Here is a 27195-nt window from a genome sequence, read left to right on the forward strand (position 1 = left end):
GTGAGAGAAGTTTTCTTTGTACGGTGGGAAAATAGCAAAAACAAGAATTACCTGTTCAGACTAATATAATATATCGTATGTAGTGAAGACTTTCAATGAATAAAAGGTATCAACTGTATTTTTGGCAAAGTGGAAAGTTTGACCCTCAGAATCTAATCAGTTTATCGTCGAGTCCAAGTTGACGTTGGTGCCAAATTTGAGGAAACTGCCTCAAAGCGTTCCTGAGAAGGAGACGGACGAGCAACCCCAAAAAACATACTGCCTGTGACCACGGCCGTAACCGGGGCAGAGACATGAAAAAAAACAAAGCGGAGCAGGTCAGATAGCCAACTGTTTCCCTGGTTACGACAAGAGTTGGCATAGCAACCAATAAAGCACAGTCAGAGCGCCTGACCAATCGGCTGCTTGGCTGAAATGATCTCTTGTATAAGAGAGAATAAAACACACACATTCGACTCTGGCGAATAGGTGCAGCAGAGATGGAAGTAATGAGACAATGCAGCCTTTGTTGAATCCTCGGGGACTGAACTGTAGAGCTCAGCGGTGAAAGTAAACAACTTAAGGGAGACTCTTTTTTTCCTCATTACACCTGGGGAAACTCTTCCACAGGGGATAGAGAGCCGGAGCCTCCGCAGGTTTTCGGGAGGAATAATGTGGTTGCTGAGTCGTGACTACGGAACACTTTAAAGTTTTTGGGCCATAGCCTTTTATTTCTGAAATTTACTCAGCCCTGAGGCACATTTTAGGGAGCCTTGTTTCCTCACCGGGCTCCGCTGCATAGTAATCTCCAGCCAAGTCTACACAGCTGAAGAGAGACGAGTAATTCTTAGCAAAACAGCTGTGAAATTCTTCATCTCGTACAGCTCTTAAAACAAATTACTCTTGTGTTTTTAATCAAACAGAAAACTTGGTTCTATGCGACTTCATTTTATTACCAAAGAACTGATTTCTTTCTGAGGCCGCCCTGACCTTCTTGACCACCGGCTCTGGCTCACCTGCTGCGGTGGAGGCTCGCTCCCTCGGCTGGTGAGGCGGCTCAGGATGCTCCTCTCAGACATCTGCAGACGGGCCGACACCGGCGGGATCCTGGACAGCATGTTGGGCAGTCGGGTCACATCAGCTTTCATGTCACTCAGGAGCTCCTCCAGCTGGTTCAAGACTGTGAGAGCACGAGAACACACACGCCACATCAGAGACAGTAGTTTTAACACTCATTTAAGGCGCTTTCACATCAGCGTCACGGATCTGAGTACACCTGACTCCAAAGTCCAGTTTGGTTCATTAGTGTGAACTCTGCCCATCTGGCCTGAGTCCACTTGAAAATATGCTCTCAAATACCTTTTAAGTGCTCTTAAAATCCATTTTTATATACTTGCCGTTTTTCGATGTTGTCTTTTTATTTAGTTTTTAATCATTTTTATTTATCTCCTTTTTTGTTTTTTTGCTTTAATTTCTTTACTTGTTCTTCTGTCTTTTATTTGTATTTACTTATATTGACATTTTGTGTCCTGCATTTTCAGTTTTTTGTATCCTCTTGTTTAAGCTTTATCTTAATTTTGCTTTGCTCATGTTTGGTTGGACTGTTGGCCTCTCAGATGTTATACTGCCTTCTGAGTATCCGATTACTGCTTCTGCTTTGTTTTGTAATCTCTGTTTTTTTAAAGGTGCTAAAATTATTATTATTTTTTATCAATATTACTTCTCTGGTACAGTATGAATCAGGTGTGAACACCAACAGTACCTAAACACAGAAGTGGATGGCTCTTTATCATGACTACAAAGAGTTTTAAACAGGTTATGACACAGTCTAAATTTAATAAAAATGCCTCCATATCAGACGGCAGAGAAAGATCAGAATCTGCTGTCACCTTCGACCTGCAGTCTGAGCTCCAGCAGGAGGTGCAGCAGCTCCTCCTCCCGCCAGGAGCATGGCGTCCCCCAGGGCAACAGTGTCAATCTGCGGCACCCTTTTTTACACCGCAGTACAACGCAAACATGTGGAAAATGACGACATTGCTGATGTGAAAGATGAACGGCGGGTGGAGAAGAGTGGCAATTGTACTGGGGCACGGCACGGTCTTACCTAATATGACAATGTCCCTAATTCCTGCACATGCAGCATCATTTAGTGATAAAAATATCAATGACAGAAACCGCTGATCAACTGCATGAAAACATTTTTTTCAAATCTTATTAAAAAAAGAGTCTAAATAGCATCAAATCATAAAAAAACAACTTAATTGTGTAATCCAGGGCCTGAAATCAACAACTGTCAGGAACTACATGCCATTAAATGTTTAACTGACAGATAAATCAATAAGGGTCACAGACAACAACATTTTAAAAGGAAAACATTTTAACGCCTTTTTTTTAAGACTTTAGCCTTGGCTCTTTTCCCAAACTTTCATCCTGCTAATCACTGGAAACATGTTCTTGACGGTGAGTCAAATTAACTCAAAATTACACTGCTGTGTCAAACAGGATCTTCACTGGCTGCTTGTTACAGAAGTGGTGTGGAAACATCTTTATTCACGTCAGTTTTTCCTTCCATTTACTGTTTTCCATTTGAAATCATGTTGATTTAATTCATTTTTTTCATGTTTCTACAAAGACGTGTCAGTAACTCAGAACAAGAAATAGTAAGGTGGGTCAGTTGCCTGCGGATAAATAAAGAAGTGGTCCTTTCTGATGAAGGTCTGATAGACTAAAAGCTCACACTTATAATTTGTCTTGATTTTTTTGTCATTTTTTGTTGACCCTATTGTAAAATAGCAAAAAATAGCATTTTTTGTATTACTTGTAATTTGTTACCTTAGTGAGGTATTTCTATAAAATCCATCTGGGTTTCTAATCTCTCTGTTTTTCTGTATTCTTTTTGACCTATTTTCTGTTACTGTTTTTAACGGTGCGAATAAATTAAAAAACAACAACAGACAACTAAAGTGAAACACTGCATAGATCGAAGGGCCCTGGCACACAGAACTGACGGGCCACCTGTGAGCTGAGTTTTTGCAGTTCGCCCCGCACCGCTGGCACTAGTCAGCCCCTCATTTGGCTTTTTGGAGGATTACACATATTGAATCGGCCTCGCGGACAGCGCAGCGGGTCGGTGAGAGAAATCACTCTGACTGGGAGTTCAGCTCACAAGAAGAGAAACGGAAGTGAGGAAAGCAAACCAACGACGAAAGCCAAGAGGCGGCGAGATCAAGACAAACTTGTTACATTAGACAGCGTTATTTTCTTTTCAGCCACAGAGCTCACAGCAGAAACGTTTCGTAACTGTTCGCTTGCATTTCATGTGCTCTTTCAACATCGACACATAGCTAGTAGCAAACTAGTAGTCGTGCGAATCACCAGAGACCCAGGATACAAAATTATCACAACACTGAAGTCCTAATAAAATATTATATGCAATATGAGTTTTGCGGTTTATTAAAAACTTAAAACTGCTAGTTATCTCTTCATAGAAAACATGTTTTTATCTACTAAATTCAAGTTTTCAGTCTTTTCAATTCACTTCAGTCATTTTTATTGCAGCAATTGCAAAAAATATATTTTTCTACACACCTACCAAAAGTTAAATCTGTATTTGTATTAATTATATTTTTTTTTACCTTTTTTTAAACTGCTAATTATCTCTTCAATGGAAAACAGCTACGTTTATCGTCTTTTCAGCTCACTTCAGTCATTTTTATTACAGCAATTGCAAAAAAATGCTTTAGTTGCCTACCAAAAGTTTAATCTGCATTTGTATATTTGAACATATTTTTATAATATAAAAAAAGCAATACTTCTACCTATATCAATACTTTATTGCCAAAAAATATATTGCAGTGCTATGCTATATCGATATTTTTCGCAACTAACTAGCGCCCTGAATCCATCTGCCTTCTTGTTTCCCTTTTTGAATGTTGAATACAGACGACCAGTTTTTGGTGCATAACATACGTCCTACCTGGCTGCCGACTGGAGTCTTTGCTGTGTGTTCAGGTGCGATTTTGTGGCCGAAAAAAAGGTGATGTGAGCCAACACAAGAGATAACCTTCACCACTGCTACTACTTTGATGCCAGTTTGTTGTTTCTCAGCCTAAAGTGTGTGGAAATCTCTTCTATCAGTTCAGACTCAGCGCTGTGGCAAAGACTGAGCGGGGGGGGGGGGGCGGTGGTCATCCTGCATCACAAAGAGATTATCTTAGTGCACCAGCAGTTTTCACTAGTTTTAATAACATGAGACTTAAATGTTTCAGCTACAAAACAACTTGATAAGGATTTTATTTTTGCAGAGGAGCTAGAGTAATCACAGTGTGGCATTGATTTTTTGCTTGTTAAAAAAAACGTATTCCAAAAGAGCATCACAAGCAAAAGAAAAACATATCTAGTATTTAACGAAATATGCTTTCTGAATACAGTAATTGGGAAATTTTGATAAGTATAGGGGGATTTTAGGGGATTAAGATTTTAAAATGTGACCTTGCTTCTTTAATGAATGTTTTATGCTCAATCTGTTTGTACACCACAACACAGCACAGATGACCAGTGGGCTGGCAGATGTCTTATGAAAAATTTATATCAGTAATTTTGCCCTGTAAATGACATTTGTGCAGGATTGTTTTCCCAGTTTACTAGCCTTTGGCAGGTGGTGCAGCGATTCTGACAATTATGACTGTTGCTATTTTTTTTGAAAGTGGGCAGCAGACCTTTGTGCAGCACGGCATTGGCAGGCTTGTTCCCGGCCAGAGACTCTTTGGACAGGTGCTGGTGGGACTCTGCCAGACATTCCACCTCGGCGAAGCGAGTGTTGAGAGCCATGGCCGGGTGACTGGGGTCCTGGGTCATATTCAGGTAAGCTGCCCGCCTCAACTGCTCCTCAATCACCAGAGCCTGCTCCAACAACTACAGAGAGAGAGAGAGGGAGGGAAACAGATTGTGTGAAGCGCGACGTGACAGGCAGAAGGTGGCACAATTTGAAAGACAGTGTTTCAATTTGCATTCAGATATAACAAATCCTTTAATCCTTGAATTATTTCAGCCTTCAGTAGTTATTTTTAATTATAAAAACTCAGGATTGCCTTAAAGCGGCGAGCCAGGAACTTGTTCTTCATCTCTAGGTAGTTGCCCTTATGCATCTCGGTCTTGAAGGGCTCATTCAAAATAGCATAACGTGGGTCATTCTGAATGTCTTGCCAACGAGCATATCCGTGTCTGAGAAAAATTCCCGGTCAAGGAAAAATAAATGGCAGCACAGAACCTCATAAAATTCTTCAAATAAAAAAGAAAGATAGGTTTTTTCAGAGAGCGTAGTTTTATATCGCTCCGCACAGTTTGTAAATATCAGCCTTTTCGACTGCAGCTCCCCGCAGGTCATAAGTAATTACATTACTTTGCCAGATGCCGAGCTTCTCGGCTCTACATCTGGGAAAGGATACGTTACGATGCCAGCTAAAAGCCAGTAGTCATGGCGACGGTGCCAGATGTCGTGCATCTTTCCAGAAGACAGCGCCGCTCGCTCTTCGGTTTGCCAGAGGGTGTGCAACTCTGACGGCGGAAACATAAAAAACAAACAGTTTTTACAAAAACAGAAAAGTAATATTCAAGATGTTTCCAAGCACATAAGAAGAAGTGAGAGCACTTTAACGACACAAACAAGATTCATGACCAAACAAAGTTGTTTCATCGTGGCACCTGAGATAACCTGTAGTGAGACAGTGGAAAATAAAGTTGTATTATTGGAAGAGGGGAAGTTAACACTAAAACATAACATGAAGACGTGAGTGAGTCCCACAGTGTCGTCCCTCTATTGAAATTACATTTAAATGGACAGTGTACAAGCAGCTAGCTGGAAATGAGCAACGCAGAATTAATGTTTGCATTATGTTTCTGCAAACCACAGATTTGCTACATTTTCACGTTATTTTGTAGCGAAAACTTTGAAACTTTACGTTTTTGGTTTTTTTTTACATATCAACAACTCTGTGGTTAATGTGCGGTTAAATTTAGGCACACACACCGCTTTTCATTGTAAATATTACTTTTTTTGTTTTTTTGTTCGCTTTTTATGTATTCATTTCTCTGTTTTCTTTTTTACATGTTCAAAATAAATCTCATCTGATCTAATCTGATCAAAAAATGACCATTTAGTGTTTGTTTGTTGGGTTCATAGTGTAATGTGCGTTCAGATCTGGGTTGCATATAGCAATTCTGAAACATTGTGCTGTCCAATTCAAGAATTATGTTCATAAATGCTTTGGAATAGGGGTTGACAAATTATCGGCCTGGCGGATTATCGGAGTCCATAATTAGCATTTTGCCAATTATCTGCATCAGCGTTTTATTTTAATGATCGACGATAAAATCAGTTATGAAAAGGTGTGTGTATTACACTCAGCTAACACCAGGGAAGGCAGTCTGCGATACATGCAAAGAAAGTGTCGGCATGAGATGAACTCTTACTTAGTAAAACCTCAGGGTTTTTTTAAAATTTTCACTGAACATTATTAAAGAAATGCTGGAAACTTGCTGTATATGATGTTGAAAGTTTGCTAAAGGAATTTAAACAAGTTTTGTTGTGTTTGTTATTTTCCAAAAATTAAAAATTTTGAAAGAAACATTTTCATTGTTATAGTAAATACATATTGTTTCCAAATATCGGTTATGGTCTCATTAGGAACTAATAACCAGTATCCGCCCTGAAAAACCATCAGTCGACCCCTACTTTGGAATAAAGATTACTGACTTTATACATATAGTGTATATATAGTAGTAGTAGTAGTAGTAGTAGTAGTAGTAGTAGTAGTAGTAGTATATATATATATATATATATATATATATATATATATATATATATATATATATATATATATATATATATACACTTTATAGCTCTGTCACTTTTCTACCAAACATAAACAGCATTCTGCTGATGGCTTTGGTCATCTTTAGTCACTGCCTGGTCCATTCAGGATCAAAACAAAGTCAGATTTATTCTTACCTGTGAAACCTCCGTCAGCAATATTAAACATAAACTTGGCTTTATATCCATTCTTGTCCTCCTTCCTGCTCTCATCCATCTCGTCCAAAGTGTCTTTGTCTCCGTTTAATCGGCCCTCTAATGCATCTTCACTCTTCATATCATCTGCAACAGCTACATGTATGACAGAAAACTTTCTTAAAAGAAGTATCTTTATAATGGCCTGCCACTAAAGTTTTTGTTTCCAAAAAGCACAGTCATTGCACCATTTTTGAGCACCTGTTTTGTTCAAGGATTCACAGCATGTATACCTGGCTTATTTTCCTTGTCTTCAGTTTTCGCCTGAGGAGAATCACTATCTCCTTTTTCTGTTTCTTTGCAGGGCTCCGCTGCGGATAACAAAAGAAGAGACTCAATTAAATGAAGTTCAGCCTTGCAGAGAAATTAAATTTGCAGCACACGGATTATGCACCACTCACTTTTAGGTGAGGTCTGACTGGATGATAGCTCTGTCTGTTTCAAAGCGAGCTCTTTCGAGTTGGCAGATGGCTCCGTCTTTGCAGAGGGTGACTCGGTTGTGTCCCTCTCATCTCCTGTCTTCTCCTCTGAGCTGGCCTTGCTCTCTTCTCCATCAGCTGCCTTCTCAGGTGCAGATGCTGGCTCTGCACTGGAGGACTGCCGAGGGAAAGACAGACGGCAGCAGCAGGGGAAAGAGGAAAGTTGGTAGAGGGCAGAGTTAAAAGGTGTCTAAGTCTGACAGAAGCGCCTTCAGAGGATGATAAAATGAGTGTTGTTAAAGTGTGATGAGCCGTGAGATGATGGACAACAACACAATAAAGGGAAACACAGTGACAGTGATGGATGGTGGAAGAAAAAAAAAGGACTCACTTCCTGCTCTGATGGTTTCTTGCTGTCCTGCTCTGTGGTCTCCTTGTCTTCAGCGGGACCCAAGAGAGACTCCGTCTTCTCTACAGTCCAGAAAACAACAACAACTCAAACTTTGTTTCTAGGAAAGACACTTTCTTGGGATAAACTTCACCTTACAGCCAGATTAAAAAAAGACAAACAACACACACAAACAACGCAGACTCTTTGCTCTGACCTGGCGGGACAGGAGTGCCGGGCTGCGTGGCGATGGGGCTGGCTGGCACAGGGGTGTTGGGATCAGAAGATAAACTCTCAGTCAGTTTCTTGAGCTCCATGCCGATGGGAATCAGATCTGGAGAACTCAGCTTTCCATTTACGTGCTCAAACTCTTGCACCTACAAAAAAAGAGATTGGCTCAACTGTAAGAAAATGAAAGTCCTACGCTTTAGTGAATGACTGACTGTCCTAAAATAAGGGATCAGGCAGACCTCCGCTGTACAGTCTGTGTGGCACATTGAACCAGATGTTTTGTTTAAATTTGTCTGTATCTGTCTACACCAACTCTTCCCAGGTTCAAACTTAGCATTGTTATAATGTAAATTTAGCTTTAATTTATTATTTGTCATGGATCATGTGAAAAAGCATAAATAACAAACATCAATCGAGAGACTAGATAGACTAGATATGGCCTTAGATTTTGGTTATCGTAAGGCTGCATCACAATAAAGTGATGCCATTTTCTGAACTTACCAGACTGCTCTAGCTGTTGTATTATTTGCTTTTACCACTTTAATGATGTTTATTTATCAAAAATCTCATTGTGTAAAGCCTACAATATTGTGGCAATATCGATAGTGAGGCTTGTTGTAAAAATAGTGATATTTGATTTTTCATATCACCGCTACCACTAACTAGTTACTTCACTTGGAAAAATATTTCTCTGTTTTACATATATTAGTTAAAGTCAAAACTGGCAATTGGCAGGCATGTTTAATGTTACAAGTGTAGCACTAGCTACTTTTTGGAAATTATGCTCCAGCTTCTGATGACTTCTTGTTAACATAGTTGACTGCTTTTATTTGGACCGAGCCACTAGTAAACACCAGAGACAGTTCTTACAGTCTCTGGTCTTTACTAGCTCATTAAGTTTTAACAGTGAAACTAAATTTAGTAAATCACTTGTTTGAAACTGGCTAGAAGTTACTAAAACTTAGAATGGACTTTACACAAACTTAAAAGCTCAAAAGCTCCAGAAAACAATTGTTAGGTTTTTTTCTTTACCCAGGTTTATGTGTTACGTTTAAAACAGCAAGGTACCAAAATAATACTTTTTCCTCTCACCTGCCTTTGCCTCCGCCTGAACAGTTTGACCTACTTTTTATAATCTCCCAGCGCTTCAGCAGAAGACTTGGTATTCTGTGTTGAAAAATGCCTTTGGTTGAACAACCGGTACCTTTTTCCTGACAAGGGACATGACGCCGATCCTGGTAAGAACATGCTGACGAGACAGTCCCTCACGTGGGACTCCATCAGCAAAGGTCTCTGCTCCGTCTGCCCCCGGCTCACACAGGTGTCTCATGAACAGAGACACATAGGCCCTGATGAGAAAAAAACACTTTACAGTACATGGACTGAGTCCATATTTTAAACAGCACAAGTAGGAGAAACCCTTCTACCATGAGGAGCAGATTTTTAAAGTATATATTAGGTTTTATTGATGTTATTCTTTTGGTCCTTTTTGTTTTTTATATTTGAGTTACAGCATATTTTTGATTTCTGATACATAATTGAGTCACAATCATGGGCGGACTTCATCTGCAGAATGTCACTCAAACCAACATGTACCAACCAGGGAGAGACTCAAAAGAAGCACAAAAGGAACAAAAAGACCACAAATAGATGCAAAGGAACTAGCAGAAGGCACAAAATAACAACAACAAGGGGCAGAACAACCACAAAAATACATAAAATTACTACAGAGACTACAGAGACACAAAACAAGCCAAATATACACAAAATGAGTACAGCACAAAACACAAATCAAGTAAATAAAGGCAGAAACTGACAAAAAAAGAAACATAAAATGAGCAAGACACAACAACAAAGGGGCACAAAATGACTAGGAAATAATATAAAAGCCACAAAATAACTACAAAATAAACTAAAAAGCCACAAAATTACTACAAAATAAACTAGACAGACACAAAATGACTACAAAAAGACACAAAATGATGACAAAGAGACACAAAACCACAAAAAAGCAGAACAACTACAAAGAGATACAAAACAATGACAAAGCAGAATAATAACAGTAATAATACCATTAAGGAGTATGATTCCAGCTATAGTAGTAATGGCAGCAACACTACTTGTATTTTCAATATGGCAATCACAGGAGTAATAGCAGTACTGAAAGTAGTATTTAAGTGTAGATGCTTTACTTTAAAAATAACAAACACAACTCGGAGCTACTTGTATTCTCAATATCTATTTATGTAGTGTTTGGCCCTGGTGCATTTTAAACTCTGAAATTAGAAACACCAATCTTTGCAAACTTGATATGAGTGCTGTGGAGCTTCGCCCTGGGCTAACCAATTAAATGTGAGGAGTGAATTAAATAGCCCAGAGCAACCTCTTAACTTGATGGCGGGCAGCGCCTTGACTGAAAATTACACTGTGTGAAAAGAGAAATTTTGTTTAAACAAATAACACTTCTTGGGTGTATCGCAGCTTATTACCTGAACTCGCGCTCACTCTTCCCTCTCAGGTCCCGAACCAGCCAATGGGAGTTAAAAGCATCCTGAGGAGGCATGCCCCAGCGCATGATGGCATTGAGGAAGGCTTTCCTCTGGCGAGCGTTGAACCCAAGGACCTAATAATAACAAGAAACAGATTCAGACAGAAAACAACAAGTAAACAACAGTGGAGGATGTGAGGTATAAAGTCAAAAACAGCTAAATGAACAGCTTATACAGCTTGACAACCCCCCACATAATCGCTCATATATGTATTAAAACGGGTGGAATTGACATATGTGGTGTAATGAACATTCAGTACATGAATGTTGTCGGTTTCAGACTGAAGATGTGATAATTTATTTATCTTATTCTGTCCTGGCTTGCCCCCGCAGAGAGGTGAGCAAGGCCACAGTTTCAGCTGCAGAGCGTTGATGCTTGCAGAAATGTTGGCCTTAAAGATACACTCTCTGAATTTGTAATGGTAACAAATAACAGCCCTTATTATACATAAATTCCCCCCTATTAAGCAAAATGTACAGAATGAAGAATTATCCTCTTGTCTACTATGTCATACTGCCAAAATGTTACTGCTAACAATGTTACAGAGAATAAATACACAGTATATAAATAATTTTTTAATAATATATTTATAATTTTTATTTTAGCACTTTTTTCAGGACATTTCCTTTTTTCTTTTGTTAATTTTCTTGTAAATTTCTACAAATTTTTCTTGTTAAGTTTCTCACTGCCTTCTTTCCAGATTTTTGAAAGAAATCAGTTTGTTCAGGTTTCAAAGGGTTTAGGGAGCTAGAGTATGCTGAGCTTTCCTCATGCTGCTTGTTTGTCTTAAACATTTTTTGGATGTGTGCGACTACTACGCTTTTTCTTGAGTAATCGATGCCTGTGAAGGACCTACAGCCTGTGATTCATACCTCAATACTGCCCCCAACTCGTGCCAGTAAGGGTGGCAGAGGTTTGTCTTTCTCATTCTTCAGCTGCCGACGAGACTGTCTGCGTCCACCTGCAGAAGACAAATAAAAAGCATTATTATTATAAAGACCTCTTAACCATGATGAGCTCACTTTGAGGGAAGAAGTTTCTCTGCTGAGTTCGTTTTATGATAGTATCAAACCTGAACAATATAATAGTTGTATGATGGTGGTTTTCGCCGCCTACCTTCAGGCCTCTCCTCGAAATCTTCGTCCTCGTCCTCGGACCCCACAGAGTACTCCGAGTGATTGTCTGAAAGATCATCCTGCCACTCTGAGCCACACATCAGAAAGAAACAGTACATTGCATTCGCTTCTGTTGGTGGCCACCTGGGGGCGCCACGGCACTGCAGATTACTACAGACCACTACAGCTCGGCATGCACATATTGTAGCACTTCTGTCCTCTGGAAGCGAGGTGAGAGGTGACTACTCTGCCAGACAATCACTCTAAACTTAGAGTGTACTCTGAGCCGTGATGGGCTCTGAAATCTTTACTCTCTCACTGTCAACTGCTGTTGAACTGTGGCAATCAGGACCTTGGAGCCACTCTTAAAAATACAACTACAGGATAAACCGTAGACTAAAAACTGTTGAACTGTGAGAAAGAAGTGCTTTAAAATGCACTAAAAAGACTATATAAATGCACGAGATAAAGTAGAGCTTTAGGCCAGTGTAACACACTCTGTGGCAGGTTTAATGGAGGTCAACAGCTCTTGTTGAGACTTACAACCTAAGAGGATTTAACAAACATGGAGATTAATTTCTGTGCTGTTCTTACCTGAACTGATACACCCAAATTATTCAGTGTCAAGATAATATCACCTTGTTAGCTCCCGAATGAAGCCAGGTAGCAGCTAGACTGCTGTGACTGGGTTGTTTGCTGGATATCAGAGTCGATCATATGTTATAAGAAGAGCTGTTGACCTGCAGTAAAGCCAGCAGAGAGGGCGTTACACTGGTCTGTACAATGTCATATTACACAAACATCTGGGCACATTCATACATTTAGCTACAGTGTTATTTGAACAGAAAATGTGCCTCAGTCATTGCAGCAAACTGATGGTTCATGTCCACAAGATCCATCAAATCTGCAATTTCCATTCATTAGCCCCTTTTACATTGCATGTTCAAGGCAGGGATTTCGTGCCATAATGAATGTTTCGCCTCAAATGTTTTCTGAAATACATTTCGAATATATAAGAAAGTTTGCAAACCACGTTGGTCAAGTTTCAAAACTGGGAGCAGACAGCCTACGTACGTACCTTGTGGCACACCTATAAAGCATCCTATGTTTGGTAGCAGCGTGACCCCATGTGCCTAAAAATGCCGCTATGGACATGTCACATCTTCAGAGATTCATTACCAATTGCCCACTTAACAATCCATAAAGAGAACTTCTATCATGGAGAAACTATTGTGTAACTTCAGCGCTCAGTTCAGAGAAATATCTGCAGCACAGCAAATAAAGCGTTAGTCTTTAAGCTGATCTGTTTAGCTGTGGTTACTTAGATAATATGTGTTTTCATAACCGGCAACAGCTCCCAGAATGCCATTCAAAACCCAACACTTAGTATTGACTGATGGAGGCAGTAATACACCTCGCAGCAGCTAAACTGCTGGAAAATCATTTGGAGAACACAAGAAACAGATCCATACAATAAACCCCGAACAGGACCCAATTGAGGGGCTTATTTAGAACATAATGTCTCTACTTTCTTAGAAATATGCTTGTGGCTCTGCTGCCACCTGTCCACAAGCCAGCTGAAAAGCCAAAAAGCATGTTTCCTCTGCATCTGGTGTGCGCTTGTGTATTTTTTTTCATATTTTAATATGGGGAAGAATGCCAAATCCTGGCACCAGCATGTTAAAATTAAAAGCAGCAATAATAGAACATGGCTGTTACTTCCAAAATGCTGCCAAGAAATTATTTTGTATGATAATATTAAATGTTAAAATAAGAAATGAGTCTTCTACCATTCTTACACTTGCTATTTTGACTGCATAAATCCATTTACGCTGACCAGTGTGGCAAAATGCAGCGAACTGTGTGAACGCGGATGGTATACTCTTAACTGTTGAAAGGTTCAAAATTCAATCAGTTTTATTTAAAATGTAGAATCACCACCAAACAGCAATGTAAAAGGGGATGTTTGAATATTATAAATAATAAGGATTGAAATAAAACAAGTTGATTGTGGACACTTTTCACCCTCAATGATCGCCATCTTGGCTATATAGAGGCGGGGAGGGACAATCGAACTTTTGAAAATACTGAGGAAGTTGCAGTGGTTGTGGTTGCTACGGTGAACAAGCAAACAAGCCAACAGATATTTTGTCAGGTGACAGTCACGATCAAATGTTGGTGAAAATGCTCTGTCAAAGGAGAGGAAAAGTGCACAACAACCGTGTTTGATTTGAGACGACACTACTCTGTCAAAAATCCACACACTACTCAATTAAGTACATACAGTGTACTATATTGAAGTGTAGGTTGTAAGTATCTAACTTGAGACACAGCATGGGTGAAGACATATTCAAAAATAAAGGCATGCCAGTCCTGATTGACAAGCACCACATGTCTGCTGCCTACCTTGGTCCTCCTGGGTCGTGTCGTTGTAGTTGACCTGCTTTCGGATGCGTTTGCCTTTGCCGAGGTTGCGTGCCAGATCCTCCTGCTGCTGCTCGTAGTGATGGCGGAGCAGCTTCTCCCAGTAGTCTGGATCCACGTTCTCCTCCTGCTTGATGATCTCCCGCTCCACCTCCTCCTGCACACGGACACACACAAAGACAAATAGCGATGATGTTAAATATGAAATGAAGATGCAATTGTTATATGTTGTCTTCCACCTTATGCGCTAATAATTCATTGTCTAATTATGTTTGTTTTAATGTGCCATGAAGTTACAAGGCTCAGGTACAAAAGCAAAGTTTATTTTAAATTGAGTAATCTTGTTCTTTAAAGTTCGTCGTGCAGCAGAATCTGACATAAAGTCAAACAACCATCTCATGAGATCTCTAGGCTGCTTTTTATTTGTGCGACTGCAGATATCATCAGGCTGAAAAACATTTCTATATTCTCACCTCTCCATCCTCTTCCTTCACCACATACTGAGCCACCTTGAAGGAGCTCAGGTACTCGTTCATGTTCTGGATCTCAGTGTCTTCAGTGGCGTCCTGGCTACGGTCCAACAGCTTCGAGATAGCGTCATCATCGTAGTGAATCACGTTGCCCTCCTCACCCTCCTTGTTGTCACCTGTTGAAGAGAGTCGATGACTAACAGACAACAAAAATGCAATTGTCCCAGTCTAAAGCTTTGACCTTTGAAAATAAGGATTTGACTAAAAGGAGAACTTTTACATGACTGGACAACCAACATTAATATGGACTCCCTGACATTTTGTGTTTTGGTCACTTGTTTTCAAGCCTGTCAGACCCTTTTCTGAGATAAACAAACAGTCTCCAGTTTTGCTTTGTGACTCAGTGGCTTTTTGGGGAAATGTGAATCTGCCAGAGTATTTTATAGCATTAGACAAGAATATTTTTAAAAGACGAAACTCGCTGCGAATTAGCACAAGTTTCAGCACAGAAAGAGCAAGAGAAAACACAGTTTCTCAAGGACTGATTACTCATCGGGTCTACCAAGCTTAGGCGCCCCTATGGCCTTCAACTGTAAACTCTCACTCAAACTAACACATACCGACCAGGGGGGGACTTAAAATGACCACAAAGTGCTGCAATGGAAGTGCAAAGAGAACAAAATATCTACAAAAAAGGGCAAAACTTCAAAGCAATACAAAATGGCCAAAAAAATACACAAAATGACCTCAAAGACACATCAAATGACTACAGAGAAATAAAAATGGCCCAAAAAGGCACAAAATGACCTTGAAGAGACACAAATGACTAGAAAATACAAAAATGACCAAATATACCTCAAAAACACACAAAATGACCTCAAAGAGACACAAATGCTACAAAATACTAAAAGCAACCAAATATCCAAAAAAGTGAACAAAATGACCCAAAACAGACACAAAATGACCTAAAAAAAAACCACCAAATGACTAAAAAGAAACTAAAACAACCATAAAAAGGTCTGATAAGGTTTTTTGCATCACTGTGCCCTCATGATGTCTCATGATGTGGCCATGCCAACCTGCATTTAAAAGGGCCAATGAAAACGTATTATTTGGAAACACAAGAAATAACGAAACCTCCAGCTGTGACATTTAATGATGATATAGTAGTTTAAAGCTCAATTTAAAGTGAGAACAAATGTCCTGATTGAGTGCAGAAAGGGTATCATATCAAAATCTGTACCGTATTGTTTGAGCTAGAGGACCATGTGGTGCGTAGACATACCCATAGTTCGTGCTGCTTCCATTTCATCTTTGAAAAGCTCCTCCGTGCCAAACTTTAGGATATCGTCCAGTTCTTGTTTGGACATGGAGCCAGTTTTGGAGCCCAGGCCGGGCCGCACCACCAGGTGGGTCAGCATCATCTTCCTCTTTGCCACCTGAGTGATTCGCTCCTCCACTGAGCCTCGCGTCACGAAACGATAGATCATCACCTTCCTGTTTTGGCCGATACGATGAGCTCTGCTAAAAGCCTATAAGAAGGGAGAGATGGACGGATAGGAAAGTTACTGGGATTACATATAAGTGAACAGCTGATATTAACAAAAGCTTTCACACAAAATCATTGAAACTGAAAGTCTGAAAAATGCGTACTTGGATGTCATTGTGAGGATTCCAGTCCGAGTCGTAGATGATGACAGTGTCTGCGCTCGCCAGGTTGATGCCAAGACCTCCAGCTCTTGTTGAAAGCAAGAAGCAGAACTGCTGAGCGCCCGGTGCTGTGACAAAAACCAACAGCAGAGAGGCGGTTAGTGTGTGAGAGTGAGTGAAAGCCTTGAAGAAGAGAACAGACGTCCACATGAACTCACACAGACAGATTCTGGATTAACAAACTCACCATTGAAGCGGTCAATGGCCTCCTGCCTGAGGCCTCCAGTAATTCCTCCATCAATACGCTCATATTTATAACCCTCAAACTCCAGAAAATCCTCAAGTAGATCCAACATCTTTGTCATCTGTTAAAAAAAAGGGGAAAACATGGTATTATAATATTATGTAGCAGGGACCAGACCTAATGAAACTCTTGAAATTAAGACTAAAAATCTGCACTCCAAATGGTCTTGGATTCGATGTCTGGGATATTAGCTGATTTACCACCTACAACTGACATTGGCACAGGAATGGCATTTCATGGCCACCAATCAATGAAAGCGATGGCTTCAAGCCCAGACACAATATTTATTCGACTATTACCTGAGAGAAAATGAGAACTCTGTGTCCTTCATCTTTCAGTTTCTTCAGCATTTTTTGAAGCAGCGTCAGTTTTCCTGAGGACTTCACCAGCAGGTTGCCATCATATGAGCCGTTGGGTAATACAGGAGCTTCCTGCAAAGACAAAATCAAACCCAGGCATCAGAGATATCTTAATACTTGGTGAGTGTAATTATTGGCTTCAAGCCACAGTACATTTAAATGTCCAACCAGGAAGCAAGAGTTTAAATTTTTGTCATCTTGTGTCAAAAAAAAAATTGCAATATACATTTCTGCAAACCTCAGGAATGCCTTGCAAATTTCTTTTTTTTTTTTTTTTTAATTTTGTGTTCTCTGCCAAATAATACCTTCAGTACACTGGTTTTAAAATTGCTGCCTTACCACAGCAGCCACAGGGAACAGGTAGGGATGGTTGCAGCACTTCTTCAGGTCCATCATAATGTTGAGCAGGGACACCTGGTTCCCTCCACCTTTGGAGTTCAGAGCCTCGAAATTCCGCGTCAAAATAAACTTGTAATATTTCCTGCGGGTCAGAGGTCAGACATTAGATTGAATCAAGAGATGAATTTTAAAAAATAGCTCACCACTTTTGGCAAATAAACTCTGTGAAACTTGATAAAAGGCAGAGAAATGCACCAGAATTAGCATCACATATTCCTGAAGGCTGCGATCAAGTGACGAATGTGTGACGGGAGTTAAGAAAGGAGTCCTCGCACAGAGGGAGGTTATGGTTGTGGATTGGTAAAACAAACATAAAAACGGAGAAAAGCTCAACTTCCAGTCACATCATCTGGGCATGTTAGTCTGATAGATCGATACGTTTGCATGTATTTTAAAAGTCCAGTTTAGTCAGACTAACACAATAATTCGATTTTTCTAACATAACGTAAACATGCTGCACGTCAGCTCTCGTTACAATGACTTCTTTGTATCACAGTAACTTACTTCTGCATGGGGCTGAGCTCCACTCGCACAATCAACTCTGTCTTTGCAGGCATGTTCTTGAAGACGTCGGCTTTCAGCCTTCTGAGCATATGAGGGCCGAGCAGGTCGTGCAGCTTCTTGATCTGGTCCTCCTTAGAGATATCAGCAAACTCCTCCAGGAAGCCATCCAGGTTACTGCACAGATGGAACAAAGAAGATTTTTTAAAAAAGTGAAATTTAGCCACAGTCGAGAAAAGACAACCTCCTGCTTCTTAAGTTTTGTTAACGACATTTTAATAATTCAAAGTATAAATTCAAGACACACAAGATCTGTCTATCCATCAATCCAAGAAGGGGATGTATGTGACGCACCAGCTTGAGGATACTGGTAAAAGTGGAGAAGGAAAGAAAGACAGGGGAATGATAAATAGAAGAGAGGAAGGACTTACTTGAAGCGCTCGGGGGTGAGGAAGTTAAGCAGGTGGAACAGCTCTTCCAGGTTGTTCTGTAGAGGAGTCCCAGTGAGCAGCAGCTTGTAGTAGATCTTATACCCGTTGAGGATTCTGAAAAACTGGACAGGACGCATTGTACGAGATATCACACACAGTCCTCAAAAAAAGAACAAAATGACGCATGTTAAACTTCCTGGAGGTGAAACTCCCAATTTTACCTCCAAAATCACCTATAAGACATTTCTCGTGTTCTATCAGTCTTTTTATTTCATGGATATGTTCATGCACAAACATTTCCTGCTCATATCTGCCTGTGTTCCTGCTTCTTTCCTGTTTTTGTGTGTTCCCGATAATATCTATGTTGTTTCTGCGTCAGTGCCAGAAACGCTGTTTTTTTTTACCTTTGATTGGTTGTTCTTCAGTCGGTGGGCCTCGTCTACCACCAGGCAGGCCCATGTGATGGAGCCCAGGATGGCTTGATCTATAGTGATCAGCTCATAGGAGGTCAGCAGCACGTGGAACTTGATGGGAGTGTCTTTCTGCAAGAAGTAAGGTAGCAACAAAATACAACATAATTTCAAGCAATTTAGATGTGAGATCAAATGGTGGAGGAAAAATGAGTTAATACTACATCTACTGCGCTGTTTGCTATGTTATTCTTTAAAATGAAGTGCTAATAATATGTTATGCTCATTTTAAGCTGCAGGAAGCAGTAGTTTTTTTTGTAACTGGAAAGCCAATGTCAGGTAGGATGTTAAAGGCACACTTCACCCAAAATCAAAGATACTTATTTTTCCTATTACCTGTAGTATGAATCTAGATATTCTCGGTGTGAGTTGCTGAGTGTTGGAGATATCAGCCATAGAGATGTCTGCCTTCTCTCCAATAAAACAGGGCAAGATGGCACTCGGCTTGTGGAACTCAAAGTGCCAAAAAATAATTTGGTGAAGTCAACAACATCTCTCCCTAGAAATCATAACCTGGTCACTTCAGATAATCCACAGACCTTGTCGCAAACAGTTTGGTGTCGGAAAGATTTACTGCTACATCTACTGCTAACAGTGTTCACATCTTGCCATAGATGTAGGTTGGGGGGACGAACTTGTGCATCTGCCCCCCCATTAAAAACATAAAAGCAGCAGAGAATTGAAAACATTTCTACAAAAAATTGCTGCTGAAAAATGTACCACACTGCAGAAAATTAAATGTTTGATGATCAAAATTTCCTGGAGAAAGACCTCAAACTCCCCGTTTCAAATGTGTCCTCCTCAATGTTAAAACAAAACCTACGCCCTTTTATCTCGAGGTGTCAGGAGCATGATTCTCTCATCCATTAGTAGTTACATGCTTTCTTCTGTGTGGTGATACGGCTGACGAATGCTGTTTGGTAGAGAAATAGTTCCTACATGAAACTGCTCACAACAAGGTGTGTGGACTATCGTAAGTAACCGGGTCATGATTTCTGGAAAGAGAGTTTTTCAAATGTATTTTTTGTTTGAGCACCACATACCTGAAGGCATATATCTCTATGGCCAATATCTCCAAAACTGAGACCAAAACAATCTAGACTGATAAATATCACAACTGGTAAGATTTGGAGTCAACTGTCCCTTTAATCACCCAAACCTGGCCCTACTTGCAGCACAGATTCACACAAATGTAAGCAAAGTATTTGACAGTATTAAACCTGCAGTCTGTACGAGCGTGAGGTACCTTCATGCGAAACACCTTGCGTCCCTGTTTCACAGCACTGTCTTCAAAGGTGAACTCATTCTCCCTGATGATCGCCCGGCTGTCTTTGTCTCCAGTGTAAGTCACCACGTAGAAATCTGGAGCCCACATCTCAAATTCCCGCTCCCAGTTGATTATAGTGGAGAGGGGCGCACTCACCAAGAACGGCCCCTTCGAGTGACCCTTCGAGAGACGAGGAGGAAAGACGTGACTAAGCAATTCTCACATCACAGGAGGAAGATATATATTCAGTTTTATCATTTACTTTTGTTCTTCTTCATCTGTATTATAAGATTTGGTATTAACAGTGCACCTCTTACGTTGCACTCAGGGATAATAAAATAGGTCAGTCTTGCACCCTCACCTCCTTATAGAGAGAGTAGAGAAACACTATCGTCTGCACCGTCTTTCCGAGGCCCATCTCATCAGCCAGGATGGTGTCAGTGCCCTGCGCCCAGGAGAACCTCAACCAGTTCAGGCCTTCCAGCTGGTACGGGTGCAGCGTTCCCCCGGTGGCGTTAATGTACCACGGCTGGTGTTCAAACTTGATGGTTGGCTGGTGATATGAAAACACAGGAGCATTTTGTCAAGTAGTTACATGCGAAAACGACAGCAATTTACGCGACTTTAAGCCTGATGTAAATAGGAATTATATATACTGTGTAACAATACAAGAACAACTCTTTTATTATGCTAAATCATGATAATTTTTGACTGTAGCAAGCAGCCAACAATAAACAATACAGTCTTTTATTTCTAAAAAAGAAAAAAAAATCTAAGTTAGACTTTATAACAACGATCATTAATACATGATAACTTGTGAGTTTATTAAAGTTATTTAATAGATATTTTACTATAATCAAATAATTATATGATCATAAATAATGTTTACATGTTATTAATGTTAGAAATTATTTTATTTTATTATTGCACTCATTATTAGATTTTATATATTATATTAAGTATTTGTTTATGGTAAATAATTGCTTTGAAAATCCTAAAGAAATTGCTAGTAAAATATTTCTCATATAATTTACAATACATAGATGGATGGTTTTGTAACATACAAACATATAATATTATATTATATTTTATTATAGCATTACTAAAAATCTGTAAACACAATGAGTTCATTGTCTTTTCCTTGTTTGTGAACAGTAAAATAACTATCAATTAAAAATTAATTAACTATCATTTTACTATTTATTAATGATTTATTATAAATTGATACTCAGGTGATTAAGGCAATTCACTGTACTCATGAGACCAAAGTTCAACTTAACGTCCAAACTTACGTCTATGATGGGAGCATCAGGGGGGACCTCCCTCTTTGGATGGTCGTCTTTGAGTTTCTTTCCTTTCCTCACCACCAGGGGGCGTTGGTCCTCCCCCAGTATTTGTTCCCTGGCAAATAATTGCAGCAACATGATGAGCCAAACATCTCAAACAGGGGCATCACAGATAGAGGGCAGGGCAGAGGGGAAACTGCAGCATTTGCCTTGTTTGTTTTTCTGTGTCAGGACTCATTCTGCTCATCCTCAGCCTCATCTCCACACTATTATGGTTCAAATAACATGTTAGTGCTGTTAACCAACCTGTGGTCCCAGTACGAAGCTTTATGACCGTCATATTCTGGGACGTCAAAGTCGTCGACCTCCCAAGTGCACTGGTCGTAGGGCAGATCTCTCCACTTGATCAGGTAATGCACATCGCCATCCTTATCAAAGCTGCACAGAAGAGAAAACACAACCAAAGAGAGAAAGAGAGATCAGAGATTTTAGGACTGTATAGCAGTAAAAAGCTAAAGTGGTAGTGAATAACTTAATCTCGTATTTGCCAACACTGTCATGACATCCACACAGAAGTGCATGAGACAGATGTGTAAAAAACCCTATTCCTTCAGCTCCTCATAGAGCTTCTCATGGCATTTGCAAGAATCTACTGCTGCTGAGGGAAACTTAGTCTCATACGACTATACATCCATCTAATCAGATTTGGCTGTTCAACATGAATATTCTACTATTCATTCCTATTTTTCCATAAAAGTTTGAATGAATTTCAGCAGGATGTTCATCTTGAGTGCAAGGTTCACGTTACGTAGTAAGCAAACCAAGTTAAAGCTCTGAGCTAACGCAGGCTGACTACGCTAATATCAGACAAAAGCAGGAGACTGTATCGTTTTAAGTTGCTGTGAGCTGTAAATACACAAGTTATATGCAGAAGGCAGAGAATAACGTTATTATAAAACCTGTTCGGACTAAACTTCCTCCGTGCAGCTGCCTTCGCCTCACTCAGTATAACCCTGGGTCCGGGTCCACAGCTGCCTGTACTGGAGAGCAGCGTGAAAGCAAGGAGCCATCTCTCTGCAGCTAAATTTGGGGACTAGAAGTCCCCAGAAGTAAACTGCACACTGACTGACAAAAAAAACAACAACTGCTCAACTTGAAGAATCTCAGTCGACGGAGGGGCATCTGACTGATGATGTGAATCTTCAACTTCAAGGGAGCCGCCCATCTCTAACGCAGCTGTCAATCATGTCAATCACTGTTCGTAAATTGTGGTCAAACCTGATCAAATTTGAATCAAGACTCAGCCAGAATAAACTTTCTCATTTCACAACTAAACAATACACTAAAATATGTTTATGGAAATATTTGAGGTGAGAAAAAGGCAATGCAGTGACAGAATCATGATTCATATTTGATCAGAGCTACCTTGTTGGACAGTTTGACTGCAGGTCACAAGCAGTGATTGACACAATTGACAGCTCAGTTAGGGACTCCTCGGCTCTGATTGGTTGTTTTCATGTACATTCAATGGATGAGAAGCACTAAAAGGAGGTAGAACATAATTTATTTGACGGATTATCCGTCCAAGGTACAACCATCAGGATATAGAGACAGTTTCAGAAAATATGACCAAAAGTTATCTTTGTAAATGTTACCAACCACAGCTCTTTTTAAAGGGACAAGGTAGATTTATTGACTAATTATTATTTTAAATGATTTAAATATAGATTATTTTATGATTTACAATCATTTAAAATAAAATTTTAAAAAAATTAAAAAAAATAAATTTATTTTATAATTCATCAATTTATTTATTTGTTAAAGATCATTTGGGACAGGATACATATTAAATAAAAAATCATATTAAAGTAACTTATTGTCCTTCCTGCAATTGCATCTGCAAATGGATGTGGCTGATACTTAAACAGCATCTGCTTATGTGTTCAGAGTTAATCTTATATAGTAAAACTGAGGAATGTACTATACTGAATCTGTCTGATGTATGTGTATGTATACCTGAGAAATAAACGTACTGGTCTGTTCAGAGAGAAAAATGTTCTGTGCTGTACCTCGCTTTACTTTTTGCTTGATTTTAAACCTCTAGCATCTCCATATGCTGAAATATGCTGTGCTGTAAGGAATAATCTCCATCTATAATGTGATAATACAGAGCATATAAAAGCACGATGACACCGAGCATAAACCAAACTGAGCTGCAGCTTACCATCAAGAATCTGAAGTCTGTAAACAACACTGAAATAGTCTATGAGCTCTGATGTGAGAAATAAGACTTTGTGTAGCTGTGAGCAGACACCTGTGGTTGAGTATCCGGTGGATAACCATCCACTCTGGTTTGATGCCATAGCGGTAGAAGCGCTCCTCCATCACAGCATACTGGGGGTCTTTGCTCTTCCTCTTCTCGCTGTTGAGCTCCTCCTCTCCGGAGCCGTAGTCGTACGGCGGAGGTTCGTCCATGTCGTTCTTGCGCTGGTAGTTCCGATACATGACGGTATGGTACAGCTCCAACTGCACAACCACAGACAAAACAAAACGATCAACTCTGCTCAGTTTCATTCATCACCACCTCTGGCTTTTTTTTTTTTACAAGACTGCAACATATCACCTATCCACAGTATTGAGACTAATTTGATTAAGCGACTTTAAGTTCCAGGAGGGATTTAATGAATGGAAGAAGGATACTAAATAAATTAGAAAAGGAAGGACAACTTCTCCAGGGCCAAATCTAAACACAAGCAATTCTTCAGACATCATTAAATTAAATGTCAGCTAGGTTTGAGTGCTCTGAATTGCAAAGTAATTGTGATTGCAGTTTAAAATGGTTAGACGTGGGAAACAATGTGCACTTATATGGCCTTGGCATTTCTTTGACTGACAGCTAAATAGCTAAACGAACATTCATTATCGTTTCATATTAAACTCCGAAACATGGTCAGGTGAAAAAAACCTCTCCTGGCTCGTTGTGTGTGTGCCGCTTTTAGCAGAGAGGAAATGCACTTCAGTTCCCGTGGCCAAAAGAGAGCAGAAATGTTAATTTGAGATTGGACCTACTTCTGTCGTCTCACCTGCAGCTCGCTGACCCAGGAGCAGTGCCAGTACGAAAGGCCAGCCCACTTTACGAAGAACTCCCTCTCTGGGTGGCCCTTGAGCGGAGGCTTGGTCAGTGGATCATTTGGCTTGCCGTCGGGGCCTGCGGGCAGTTCAGCTGGCAACGGGGGCTCTCCCCATGTCCAGTGCAGAATCTTTTGGACCTTACCTTTGAGGGGAGGACACTAAGAAAAAATACAGGAGAGGAAATGTGATAGATGTAGCTCTCTATACCTTGTGTTAAAGCAATAATACACACAAAAAGTTGAAAATAAGGGAGGTTTCAGAGAAGGTAAGGTACCTTAACCCTTTGAAACCTGATCAAATTGGCTTGATTTCCTCCAAAAACATGGCATTGAGCGACAAAAGAAGAAAGGACCCAAAAATTAGCAAGATATTAGTATAAAGTAAGACCATCGCCTGAAAATTAGTTTAAAAAAAGGCAAACAGAAGTGGAAAAGTGCTTAAAAATTATGATAATTCTATAACAGAATTTTTTAAATATGTAATTATGATCATTATAAATATTGTTTATTTCCTACACATTGCTTTTTAAAAAAGAATTTTTCTTTTTACTGATTTCTCTCCGTTTGTGGAACATTTCTTATCAAGTTGCTTATTGCTTTTTCCCCAATGTTTTTGAAATTGATTGCACCAATTTGCTCAGGGTTCAAAGGTTTTTAATACTTGTGAGAGGCGTCCGAAAGCAGCACAAGAAAAGTGATGTCGTTCCAGGTTTCAGGGTTATGGGGTCAACACATGGACCCCTCAGACAGGTCTCCCCTGTAAATTAAGTCTTCGCCTCACTGAGCAACCACCCTCCCTCAGAGTGTTATTTCATATTAATATACAGTGTAATTAGAGCCTCTGATGGTAATTTTTCTAAAATATCTTTTTGTCATATTTGCCAAAACTGTCACTAAATCAACACAGCAGTACATGATACAGATAAACTGTGAAAAAAAGTGATCGACCTCCTCCTTGTATTTCTTCTAATGGCATTTCTGCACAAGAATGAAAACAACCAATCAGAGTCGAGGAGTTTCTCACGCAGCTGTCAATCATGTCAATTACTGCTCGTGAACTGCGGTCAAACTGTCAAACTAGGCAGCGCTGATCAAATATAAATCACGATTCTGTTAATGCACTTCCTGTTTCTGGCCTTAAATGTTTTCAAAAACATATTTTAGCAGAGCTGACCCAAATGCTTTGAGCTTCAATCGTTGCCATGGTAACTGACACTGATGTGGGCATCTGTGGCTCAGAAGAAAGAGCGAGTTGTTCTCTAATTGGAAGGTTGGCGGTTCGATCCCCAGCTACTCTCGTCTGCAAGTGGATGTATTTTTGGGCAAGATACTGAATCCCAAATTGTGGTGGTAGTTCCATCGATGTGTGATTGTGTATGAGTGTATCAAAAATTGAGTAGCAGCTGGCACCTTAAATAGTAGCCTTGGACACCAGTGCGTGGACGTACGTGTGAATGGGTGAACATGACTCGTAGTGCGAAAGCGCTTTGAGAGGCTGAATGACTGAAAAAGCGCTATGCAAGTCCATCCATTTACCAAATCATTGTACAAATGCTTCGTTTTGTTTTGTTTTTCTCCTGCACACTGGTTGAGGAAACTGGACGGAGGTGGTTAGTGTCAGACATGGATGAGGCCAGTATCCTCAGTGCAGTCCATGACACCCGCTTAAAGCAAGTTAATTGGCTGTCTGATGAGGAAAAGGAGCAGATGGTTCACATCTGGTAATGTGGCCGACTTGCAGCATTCACAGTTATTGAAAACTTTCTGAAAGCGCTAATTCCAACCAAAGTAGGGTCGATCTCGGGTGATCAGTTAGCATTTATGACAATGATCACCCTGTCACCCTGATCCCGGGTCCTACTGCGTCCTGCTGAAGGTTTCAATATTTGCAGGTGAATATCATTGAAGTACTGAAGCTCCAAAAATCGTATTCAAAGCAGCCCTATATTTTTAGTGTACGGTTTAGCTGTAAAATGAAGAAGTTGGTCTGGCAGGTGGAAGGTGCCTCATTTCAGCCTGAATGTTTTCAACATAGCAGCCTTGTGACAACTTCCCCATTTTACAGCTAGACAGTGCACTAAAATATGTTTATGAAACATCTGAGGCAAGAAATAAGCAATGCAGTTACAGAATCTTGTTTTGATATGTGACCAACGCCTCCTAATTTGACCGTTTGACCACAGTTCACGAGCAGTGATTGACATAAAAGACTCTTCGGCTCTGATTTGTTTATTTCCATCAGCCGAGATGGATTCTAGCAAATGCCATTAGAAGCACTGCGAAGAGCAGGAGGTACAGGATGTTTTTGTCTCATATACTACTGTGCGGATGTAGAAACAATTTCAGCAAATTACACAAAAAGTTATTTTTATAAAAGTTAATTACCCTATCTTTAAAAACATAAACAGGCTAACTGGATACCTCAAACTGCTTGAAATTACTTTTACTACAAAAAAACCCATCAAAATCTGACCTTTCAGTTAATCTCACCCTCTCATTACCTCACAACTGCTTTTTTTTACTAATTATATTTCACACCTCATCATTCATTTATCAGAGACAACACACATGAATTAACATCAATATGATGTAAATCTGTCAAATTTAGTTAAAAGGACTATTTTCACATAAACCTGACACATAAAAAAAGAAGACAAAATCACATCAAAGCTCAAGAGAACAACGCACCAAGAGTGTAAGTATGTACTTATGTTACCATAACTTCCAATATACAGTAAATCACATGCTGTACTATA

At 39.8% G+C, this 27195-nt stretch overlaps 1 protein-coding gene across 2 annotated transcripts in view; it reads right to left on the reverse strand.

Moving 5' to 3' along the window:
• chd5 (chromodomain helicase DNA binding protein 5) overlaps nt 1-27195 on the reverse strand; it is a 62213-nt gene that overhangs the window by 7226 nt on the left and 27792 nt on the right. The window contains exons 10-38 of one of the 2 annotated variants that reach the window (XM_088069364.1): nt 24392-24598; nt 23623-23834; nt 21615-21746; nt 21315-21423; nt 20384-20575; nt 20002-20202; nt 18690-18827; nt 18286-18407; nt 17858-18031; nt 17294-17435; nt 16895-17026; nt 16539-16656; nt 16295-16419; nt 15927-16173; nt 14645-14817; nt 14154-14328; nt 11749-11814; nt 11505-11593; nt 10573-10706; nt 9288-9432; nt 8070-8229; nt 7856-7935; nt 7447-7642; nt 7279-7356; nt 6989-7141; nt 5427-5535; nt 5070-5202; nt 4698-4893; nt 996-1159 (exon numbers count right to left, since the gene is read on the reverse strand). In XM_088069364.1, coding sequence (XP_087925490.1) covers nt 996-1159; nt 4698-4893; nt 5070-5202; nt 5427-5535; nt 6989-7141; nt 7279-7356; nt 7447-7642; nt 7856-7935; nt 8070-8229; nt 9288-9432; nt 10573-10706; nt 11505-11593; nt 11749-11814; nt 14154-14328; nt 14645-14817; nt 15927-16173; nt 16295-16419; nt 16539-16656; nt 16895-17026; nt 17294-17435; nt 17858-18031; nt 18286-18407; nt 18690-18827; nt 20002-20202; nt 20384-20575; nt 21315-21423; nt 21615-21746; nt 23623-23834; nt 24392-24598 — 4302 coding nt within the window. Of the gene's footprint in view, nt 1-995; nt 1160-4697; nt 4894-5069; nt 5203-5426; nt 5536-6988; nt 7142-7278; nt 7357-7446; nt 7643-7855; nt 7936-8069; nt 8230-9287; nt 9433-10572; nt 10707-11504; nt 11594-11748; nt 11836-14153; nt 14329-14644; nt 14818-15926; nt 16174-16294; nt 16420-16538; nt 16657-16894; nt 17027-17293; nt 17436-17857; nt 18032-18285; nt 18408-18689; nt 18828-20001; nt 20203-20383; nt 20576-21314; nt 21424-21614; nt 21747-23622; nt 23835-24391; nt 24599-27195 lie in introns of both variants that reach the window. The other variant, XM_042509444.2, reaches the window with a different exon arrangement.

The sequence above is a fragment of the Plectropomus leopardus genome, chromosome 2 (genome assembly GCF_026936395.1).
Source record: "Plectropomus leopardus strain MGB_pleo_1.0 chromosome 2, ASM2693639v1, whole genome shotgun sequence".
Taxonomy (NCBI): domain Eukaryota; kingdom Metazoa; phylum Chordata; class Actinopteri; order Perciformes; family Serranidae; genus Plectropomus; species Plectropomus leopardus.